Raw genomic sequence first — 10,688 nt, 5'->3', positions numbered from 1 at the left:
TGAGAAGAACCTAGAAGATCTCCAAGAGTAGTGTGATTACCAGAAACGTATCTAGTCTTCTCCTGCACAATGTTCAAAACATCATCAAGTCTTGTTAGACTCATCACAAGGTTGGTTAAACAAAGCCAAAGTAAAATGCAAAATGGGTGTTACTTACCCTTGCAGACAAAGCTTTTAAGCTGGCTTGGAAACTCCTAGGAGGACACGAAGAGGAACGTTCAGACGCCGGAGAAGCTTGATATTGGTAGCTGAACACACTAGTAACGTCTGATTGCTCGGATTTGGGATAAAACTGATTAGAAACTAAGCTCGTTTCTGTGTGAGGAGAAGACGAAGAAACTTGCTCATCAAAAGCTGTCCTATAAAGAGAGAGCAGGTACTGTTCTGTGCGCAAAATCTCAAACTCGAGTGAAGCAATCTCCTTTCTCAAATCCTCTGAAGACTACAGAAACATTAAGAGCTACACATTTGCCGAAAACAATATGTGAAGTGAACATTCAAAGCTATAATAAAGTTCAAACCTTTGGCATAACGTTGCAATTAGAATCCTGATAACTTAGTAATCTCTTCTCAATCGACACACTCTGCCATGAAAATTGTGACTTTTTAGAAACCCCCAAAAAAAGTTTTGGTTTTTTAAAAGCTCAGAAATAGTACTACCTGTTTAGTGTAGGTAGAGAATCTTGAAGGTGATGATGCAACAATCACCTTCTGCTTCTTCTCCGAGTTCCTGTGAGACAAAAACCCATTTTTAACAAATTTGATTTCAAGTTGCAGAAGAAAGGGACAGAGAAAGTGTAAATTAATTGTGGTTTTACCTAGGAGAAGATGAAGAACAATCGTGAGAAGAAGGAGATGAGGAAGGTGAAGGAGAACAAAGACCCATCATTTTCTTTCTTGTCTGTTTGTAGAAACTCATCAGAGAATATTACTAACAAGTACTTAGGGATAATAAAAACTAAGACAGCCCATCAAAAGTATCTTCCTTTGAGACGTCGTCTCAAACTCTCAACTCAAAGAGCATATCTCGAAAAAGCTCCAGTCTTTTTNTTTTGGTTGGTTTTTTTTTGGCTTTGTCGTTTATATGCTTGTTATTATGTTAGTGTGACTCCAAAACTTTGCCGAAACAAATAAAATTTTGTTTTTTCTTTTCTCTCGTAACTTTCCGGGTAAATGAGCGAGAACATCAGGAAAGTGATACCGACATTTTTCCCGGGACTTCAGACTGAGAGAGAGTATCCCAAGTTTTATTATTATTCTAATAATTAATTAATAGAATTATCATTTAATAATATTTCCTCTATTAATGACATTTTGTAATAATTACTAGTATTAATAATATTTCATACTAGTACACTCGTAAACACTCACTTGTTCAGTGCTCAGAACTCAACTACTCTGAATATAATGCAATAATTAGTACTAGTATTAATATTTTAATAATTAATACGTGAATGCATCAATTATTTGAAAACACAAGGATATATTTGCTAATTTATACTATATAGTAGTATAGTTTTTGCATTATTTTTGTTTATTTATCTACTTGGTTCTATGAACTATTCGATCGTAAAATGCCTTGAAGAAATAAGATAAAATAAAAACATGTAAAGAAAAGAAAGAAGAAGCAATTAATGCAGTCGATCTCAAAACAACTAAGGAAGTGGGGACAATTTTAACACGATCCATAAAAGAGTTGACAATGGGACATAAAATAGTAACAAATATTTTGTGGTCACATAAATGAGAAATCCATATAAGACTTCTTTTTACCATTCCATTTAGAATAAAATAAATGTAAGTCCTTGGCTTAGGAAAAAAAACATGTCTAAAAATAGAGTTAAAAAATATATATATAAGACTCAACTATATTAAATTTAAGGACGCATGTACATTATATAGTAAATTGTAATTATGTTAATAAGGAAAAAAATGAAAGAAATAGAAGAAAAAAAATCGTACATAATGTAAAATGGACAGATAGATATAAAGTATATAACAATAAAATTGCGAATTTTGTTTTTGATAGAAGATGGTGAAAGTGGAAATAGTGTCTCTTTGTGTATCTGATTTGGGTCGTTTTGTATAGAAGAAGACAGATAGAATTACTTGGATAAGAAGAGATAAATGAATAAAAATAGACTGGCGTGATAATGAGGGAAAATATTATTACAAATTTGACATAAACTTCCAAATCGAGTTTCATTTTCGACGTGGTCCGATTGAGTCAGACCAATAAATGCCTCCAGTTTTTGGCACCACTCTTGTCTCATTAAATATCAATGTGAACAAAATGTGGATTTTTTTCGACTCAATTTAAGAGGTGTAGCTTCCTATGCGCAATTTAATCGAATTTGGGGTACGTATCATTCATTCCTTTTTTCATTTCTGTTCTGACTTCATCATATTGGTTACTATCATTCATAAGAGACTCCTGAGTTCTTCTGACCTTCATAGTGTAGATTTTGGGATATTACAAGGACAACTCGTTGAGTAAAAGATGAGCAAACGGGGCCTAACTGACTCGGCTCTAAATTTTGGGCTCATATATTGCAAACGGGCTTTCTCTCGCGTCATACGTTACTGTTCTAAGTTTTCTACTTTACTAACGTTTTGTTACTTTTTAAGGTTATGGGCAAAGGGCTAGATGTAGACGAATAACTCTTACCAAAAATAGTAGGCTACACTCCGACCATAAATCGGATTACTATTATTATAGGTTCTTGAAATAATCGGACTCTTTATCTTTACTTCCTTTTCCTTCGAGTCTTTTGACTATAAGATGCAAATGGGTGGTTTTTATAAGTTATTTCAACAATTTGGAGCCGGCAAATATGACAAACGAAAAGAAATGGTTAGCCGTGCTGGGCCAAACATTGCCTTTCTCCGTCACCATTTAAGAATTTAGAATTATTCTTATTCGTATCTCTCTATCAATCATGATATAAAATTGGTGAAAAAAAAAAAAAAAAAGAAAAGAAAGCAATCTTATCAATATCTAATTTTTTTATTGTATCGAATAAAATTGATATTGTGATATAATTAGATAATTGTGTTCTGTGATATGTGTTATTCGTTTCCTTAATATTGTTGGTAAATTGATTCGTCTTCTACCTGAAGTTTTTTATAAGGGATAAATCATAGTTCGAAACCTGTTTGGATTTTGAAATATGTAATTAAAAATGTAATTGACTAATAAAGTTGGTAGAACTTAATACTATAGTACATGGTAATCGAGGATTAAAGATTAGTAGCACACCTGTAGTGATTACAAATCAAATATGTGCAACTGTCATATATTTCTATTTGAATTGTTTTACTAATTGAAATGAATTTCAGGATTTACTGGCAGCACAATGGATGATCGGAAATAGTATGAGTTTTCTTATACTTCTCTTATAAGATCCCATCTTATGAACAATGGGGAAATCATTTACATGGAAATATTCATTACATTGCATCTAAACAATACAAAGAGGGAACCGTGGGGGTTGAAAGTGCACGTGAATGACAGAAGACTAAAGGAGATGGTTGTGGAGCCAACTATGTCTCTATGTTAGGATTAATATCGACCCTCGTGTGCATCACCCATTCCTCTCCTTCTCTTTTTTTTTTATTTAACTGTCTCTTTATTTAAAATCATACATATTACAAAAAACAAGATTTTGCAGATTTTGAGAATCTATAATGGAGAACAAGAAAAATCAAACGACAGTACTATTTCACATAAAAAGGGGACAAAAGAACATATCAATAAGATTATAAGTGCCTCATATACCTTGCTGGATATCACGATTTTGCATGCCTCTGTCATTTTCTGGGACGTGGGCTTCTTCTTTCTATAGAATTGATGGAAGTTTCATAATAATATTTTTTCTAGAAAAATTAGTCAGTATTCTGGTACGGTGAATGTATCTCAAGATACCTATCAACGAAGGTGTCTCTATAATTTTTTTTTTCTATAGTATTATGTGTGAATATTGAATTGGGAGTGTTCCGTAGGACAACAATTCCATGATTGAATGTATGACTTTTATTCGTGGCTTTACTCTCGAACAACACAACGCAATATTAAATCAAACTAGAGCGTGCGTGCGTGTTTATTATAAGGGTTTTGTTATTCCAATAGAATCTTAAATTATTGTATCCAAAACATAAAAGGGAATGAGTCGAGTGACGGGGAGATGCATAATTCGGTGCGATCAAAGAGACAAAATCTTTTTTTTGTTTGTTATAATTTTTTTTTTTTTAAAAAGATGTCCTACCGCGTGGCACTGATTTGGAACCGAACTAGACACCGAAGCTAAAACCAAGATCCACGATCCTGTTTGGTCGCAGTCGCACATTACTTTAGCATGGAGGTCCACGATGCACCGTATATACGTGCAATTGACATCCCGATGGTCCCTTGGGGTTTTGGAAGAATTACATATTCATAAATGATAAAATCCAGCCGAACGCTATTAGTTCAGCCATTGGTGAATATTTTTTTGTATTGTTAAACTAAATACGAGGATATGCGCTTAGATAAATTAAAATGTATATCCTATCATTATCTGTCTTGACGAAAATATATCGAACCAAAATTCGTCTGTCTGATCTATTAGCCAACAAAATACTAATTAAGAAATACTAGAGTTAAGAACTGTCGACCATCTCTCCCTTTTAATCAACTTACCAAAATATAGTCCATATTGTAGTCTATATTTACATTATATGTGTAGTGTTCAGAAAAATAACAAAAACTATATGTGTCATTACTTACTTTCATTCCCTCTGCCAAAAGCATAAAACCACCACTGTATTATTTTCCTTTATATTTTCTTTTGGTAAAGCACTATAGTAGTATTTTGTATCCGACATTGCGTAGGATTGATAGCTCGGTTTAATTGTTCTTGAAGATATTTAAAAAATATATCGGCGAGTATCTTATGTGCGGTATCCCTAATTCCCTATCTGGAGAACCCATTATTTGTTTTAGGGCAAACATGATAAAACTGCATATATCACTCTTTTGATGACTTAAGTTTAAAATGTACAATTATAGGAATAAAAAAAACGAACATGACAAGAACCTTATTATAGTATAGGCCACCGTACTTAATATCACGATCTCAAAAGAAATATACTAAGCTCTTGTCCATAACTACCGCCCGGATTCATCATATGAAACGATTCTGAGTCACTCGAACCAGTGACTCGCTCAAACCTCGCCCTCAAATACAGCGTCTGTTCCTCCTCTTCCAACGGCACAACTCCGGCTCCGACTGATACAGACTGCATCATCCTCAAGAAAACGGCGTCGTTCTCAGTTACCTTTCTCCTCACGGCAAATCCCATTTTTCTTCCGTTGCAACACATCGACCACACAGGAACATCAAAGATCGAAGACGACCGACTGTTGCTGCTTCTACGACGGTCACACTCGAGGGCTATGCGTAGAACACCTGCCTCGTCCATTTCTTTGGCTAAAGCCGCCGTGGGAACAGCTAGCTCGAGGAGGAGAAGCGGTGAAGATCCCACGGCGGTTGAGTCTTGAAGGCAGAAGCTTACTCGACCACGACGGTGGCCGAAGAAAGTTCCACTTACGATGCTGTTGCTATGGGAGGAGGAGGAGGATGAGGATGAGTGGTCTGAAGAGGAAGAGGAGGAAGTAGAAGAAGACACTGAGACGGTGTCGTTTTGGTGTGAAGGAGAAGGTGGTTGTTGGTAAGTGCAACAGTATGGGAGCATGCATTCGATGAGTGATCGGAGAGTTCGTCGGAGACGGAATTCACGGGCACAATCTACGGTGGTTGGAGTGGTTATGATTTGCATGTGATGATAGTGATGATCTCTTTGCTTTCCTAAATCAACCATTGTTCTCATGATTTGTGTTTTCTCTGTTTGAAAGCTAAGCTGAAACTTGAGAGTGAAATTAAAGAAGTGAATATTGAGTTTGTTTTTGGTGAAGGAAAAGAGTAGGTTTGAATGGCATATATGTATAGGTGGTGGTGGTAATGGAGAGTGGAGACTTTTCTTTTGTTTATTTTTGTTTTTATATATTTTTAAATATTAGTATAAATATAGTATATGCTTTATATCTCCTTTTGGGTCTAGTGCAAACTTCTAGTAAAGAAGAGAAGGTCAAGCTTATTTGTATAATGAATTATACTCGTGGTTATTTGTGCATTTAAATCCAGCCACAAGATCATCACGGTTTAGCTAGATATTGGGAAAAAGATACATAAACAAGGTAGAATTCGAAGTGCAATGACGTGTAAAATTGACATGCGTTAGCTTTGTGTATTTAAGGAAGTATTCTTCATATGCTCGTTCTCTGAGCTCTTGTGATATATAGTAACTTTTAAACCTAAAGTTACAAATCAAAGTTCATCTTATTCGTGTAGCATATACGAGAGAAAAAAGGAAAAAATAAGGCAGTGGAGGAAGGAGCATAAGTAGTGGGGTCAACGTGTCGTAATATAAAACGAGTTGGACCCATTTGTTAATGTAATATCCAATCAGTAAGTTTGGAAGGAAGCGAATGGTGCGCGTGCGTCAGTCCAAGTGAAGTCCCACGCACCACTTGACACTTCCAACCATCTTTCACTTCTTCTTCTTTTTNTTTTTTTTTTTTTTTTTTTTTCACTTCTTCTTTTTTTGGTATTTTACGTTGTCAATTTTTTCACAGTCAATTGAGAGTTAACTTTATAGTAATATAAATTTTCTCTAATCGTTCAAAATTAGTTAATCACCCCAAAACTCGGGCTTTATTTGGTTTAAGATCATGTATTGATGTTGGATATACAATTCCAGTAATGGCCTGGTTACTCACCTTTTCTTATGCACTTCGGCTCTTTTCTTATTTTTTCTACTGTTTAGTGTTCATGAAAAGATATATGCTTTCTTCTGTCATTACAAAAAGAAATAGATGCTTTTACCAAGAAAAATGTAACATGAGAATAATGATGCATAGGGCGTGAGGGCCTAAGAACAAGCATGCATAGAGCAATGATTAAAACCCAATCATGCTCCGGTATTTTTTTATAGCATTCCTTAAGATGCTGATCTTTATAATCATTGCTTATATCGATTCATGATAGTTTTGCGTGCTAAATAAGATTATCATGTATGGGGTATAGTATATAATTTTTAACCTACTTTTAGAAGAAATATTCATAGCATATTAGCATGGCACCTTGAGAAAGAAAATTTCGAAAATCATTTTCAACATCATTTTTAGCTTTTTCTTATATACTCCCTGTTGTTACTTTAATATCAAAAGACTTAATATTTATAGGAAAACAAAAAACGTTTATACATCCACATAGTTTAGTTATTTAGAGGTTGGTATTCATAGAGACTAAATCTTTTTTTCCTTCATTATTTGCCGATTAGTAACATTTGTAATTTCGTGTTGATTAGTAATACAACAGGATAGTAAATTTTATAATCATTTAAAGAAAAAAAAATTTCTTTTCAAATTCAGTTCCATAAAACGAAGAAACTTAGTTTCAAAAGCATTAAAGGAAAAATATCATCGATAAATGTTACGATTATTTCGTCATTGTACTATTTTACATATCATTAGAATCCTAATTTTATTTGGTTTTCCATATTTTGATGATTCGCATCTTGTTTTAAAGCTTTTAATAATAATAGTACATTACAATTGTTTTTCTTAACCACAAAAACTTAATTAATAGAACAACCACATATTATTATTACATTCACAAAAGTAAATATAAAAGCACATATCACATCATTCTAAGTAAGATTGCATGCAGTCCAATCTTTTGAATCCGTAACAGTGTAGATTATATATATTGTCTTAGTTTAAATTATGGGGTTTATTGATTAGGTTAATAATAAATTGACTTCTTAACCACAAACAGGGTGATTGGAAAGAGATAATGATGAGAGTTGTAAAATACTTCTAAATTCTTCAAAGTCAGTATCTAATCAAGTTTTTGTTTGGCGCGGTGTTACGTTGAATTTATTTACCTATCAATTTTTTTTCTTTAGTTTTCTATAAACATTTAAATCAGGGTAATTCTGAAGGTTTTCTTTCACAAATTTTTTAATATGCTCACAAGAAATAGAAAGAAAAAGCACATATACAAGCTAAAACAACATCGATCGATATATTTATTAACTTATATGTTATATACTTTCTTATATATAATTTCGAATGTTTAGTAAAACAAGAGAAATGATAAAAGCAGACAGACATGCATGGCACAAAACTTTTTTTTGTTTTGGATCATATGAAAAAGGAAAAAACATGAAAAGCCAGTATGTGAATCCTTATGTTCGCATCATCACTTTTTTATCCTTTCACTGAAGTTGTCGGCTTACGTTTCATAGTGTAACTTTAACAGAGCTGTTCATTACACATTTTCACAACTAAAAATAATGAATATAGCCAAAGATAATCACTAATTCAACAAGTAATTCTTATCTTCATTAACTTTTTAATGTCAACAAAAAATGGAATTAGTTAAAAATAGTAAGATCTTTTTTTTGGTGTGTCACATTCTGGTGAAAGAAATTTACACGAAAATGATGTTTGGATGTCCCTTTGAAGATGGCCTTACTAGGAAGGAACTAAAGGACACACATGTAAAAGTGGACCCATTTCACCGCCCGAATGTCCACTACCTAAATACATAGGGGCTGATTTCTCTCTTTGCTATCCGTCTCAAATTTAATTATTTTCCCTTATCTATAGTTCTAAGGACACTACTATTAATCCTTAAACGGTTTCTTTTTATATATGTGTCGTGTTCTAATACGATGGATGTTTATTAATTAATTGAGAGGTATGCATGATCTGAGTGGTTTAGTCAACTTAACGGCATACTTTGGAGAGGGGGAACATGCTTTAAAATTATTGTAATCAACCACTTTTAAAAGTGTTAGTTCTACTTCTTCTGTGGTTTTGTATATCAGATTATTAATTAACGGTATCAACACACTCTTGATCACTGCAACAATATAGACATATAGAGCTAATTACTTCAGACATATATAACATATACTATTATATATGATTAGTGGGCAATAATTTAAGCTTTATGTTTGTGACCATATAATGCCTTCATGATGGCATGAATTATCAAACGTTTAATAATGTACACTCAGCTAGCTAGTGGACTCTAAATACATACTAATCAATATATTTAATTATATTATAAACATATTTTGACCGCCCAAAAGCCTAATTGACTGGTAAATGAAATACATGTGATGCCATGATATAATACATGAAAAAAAAGTTATATACTCGAGGCATATAAAAGTTGAATCATCATATTAAACAATGTTATCATTCGTTGAGTAGGTTCTATGGATTATGGGCGAAGATTACCAGCCGATAATAACTCGAATCATTTGTTAATTAAGCCGTACAGACACTGGGATAAAGTTATATTGCGATATATTGGACTTGTCCCTCACGACCCTTACCTGAATTAGACCCACCAAACTAGATCTAGTCAGTTGCCATTGAAATGATCCAACGAATGTAAGTATAATATGACTCGTAATTGGTTCATTGTAAACTTAACGAAATGGAGTCTTTGATGAAAAAAAACAATGGTTCATAGTTCAAGATACACAAGTCAAGACATCTTCACATACAAGTTCTCTTGAGATACCATGAATCTGAAAATATCGTAATACCTCTGTAGTGCTATATATATTATATAACCTTAAAAAGTGGCAACAAAGGCCCAACAAATTAAGACGATGATCTTGTTGATGTCTGATAAAACTCAGAATACTGAACCATGAAGCCGTGCTTATGGGTTGTGTTAATACTTTAAGAAAAAGATTCATGTGTTAGTACACAAAATTTAGGTAAAAGAGAGGTATTATAATATAGATTAGGTATAATGTTTACTCGTAATTGCCATTATTTATATAAGTAAAATCGAACTTGTAGTAGAGGCCTAGTTAATTAGGGCTTGTTCGTCTCGACCTACTCATAATTATGCAAATTATGCAATTGTCTAGCTAGTTCGCAAAATCTTGTATATCTGAGGAGGAGTTGTCAAGAGTGCATTAATAACTTAATATTAGGCTTATTAGATGATCAGTTCGTTAATATATATATATATTAACTTTTATAAGGCTGGTTTGCTTCTTTTTTTCTCTTCGCAATTTCGTACGACGTTCCAGATGTGGTTGTTGCCTCCATGTCTACGTTGTATCTGATAGTGTTTTAATGGACCTATGTTAGGTCGAAGATCGAATTTTGCAAGGTACAATAATGGGCCTATACAGTCTGATTTGCGCCTAAAATTTATACACAAACATCGTTGTATTCTGTTTTTCTTCTAATTTTTTAAAACTACTAAACACATGCATGTATATCTAATCATTTGAATGTTTACATATACACAGTAACATAGTTCGACATATTTGACAAAACCATTAATTTCTTGCTTACTTTAATCCTTTCAATTAGCAAAACTATTGTTTGAAAAGAATATTCACTGTTTTTACCAGCCGTCCCGTCATATTATTGGCTTTTGTAACCAATAATATGAGGCTCTTCTCCTATTATACCAAAAAAAAAAAAAATTGAATCCACCCAATATTCACGTGAGTATAATAAGATCGATCTTATCAACAAATCAAAGGTCCATGAAAAAATGTTGACCAAAGCTAATGTATTGAAAATAATTGATCGCTTAGACAGA

The 10,688-nt window shown here is 33.1% G+C and overlaps 2 protein-coding genes across 5 annotated transcripts in view; both read right to left on the bottom strand.

Moving 5' to 3' along the window:
* The window catches only part of LOC104740801, a 3,670-nt gene extending 2,453 nt beyond the window's left edge, over window positions 1-1,217 (bottom strand). The window contains exons 1-5 of one of the 4 annotated variants that reach the window (XM_010461498.2): window positions 819-1,217; window positions 661-730; window positions 522-584; window positions 158-442; window positions 11-62 (exon numbers count right to left, since the gene is read on the bottom strand). In XM_010461498.2, coding sequence (XP_010459800.1) covers window positions 11-62; window positions 158-442; window positions 522-584; window positions 661-730; window positions 819-919 — 571 coding nt within the window. In that variant the 5' untranslated portion in view covers window positions 920-1,217. The remainder of the gene's footprint in view (window positions 1-10; window positions 63-157; window positions 443-521; window positions 585-660; window positions 731-818) is intronic. The other 3 variants (XM_010461499.2, XM_010461497.2, XM_019236223.1) reach the window with 3 other exon arrangements.
* Window positions 4,990-6,012, bottom strand: LOC104740800 (protein MIZU-KUSSEI 1-like). Its single transcript, XM_010461496.2, has one exon. It carries the CDS (start codon window positions 5,866-5,868, stop codon window positions 5,107-5,109), a length of 762 nt encoding a protein of 253 aa, XP_010459798.1. The 5' UTR covers window positions 5,869-6,012; the 3' UTR covers window positions 4,990-5,106.

This window comes from Camelina sativa, chromosome 14, assembly GCF_000633955.1.
Source record: "Camelina sativa cultivar DH55 chromosome 14, Cs, whole genome shotgun sequence".
In the NCBI taxonomy this organism is placed as follows: Eukaryota; Viridiplantae; Streptophyta; class Magnoliopsida; order Brassicales; family Brassicaceae; genus Camelina; species Camelina sativa.
Note: the sequence above shows the minus strand (reverse complement) of the source record. Positions and strands in the feature narration are given on the sequence as shown.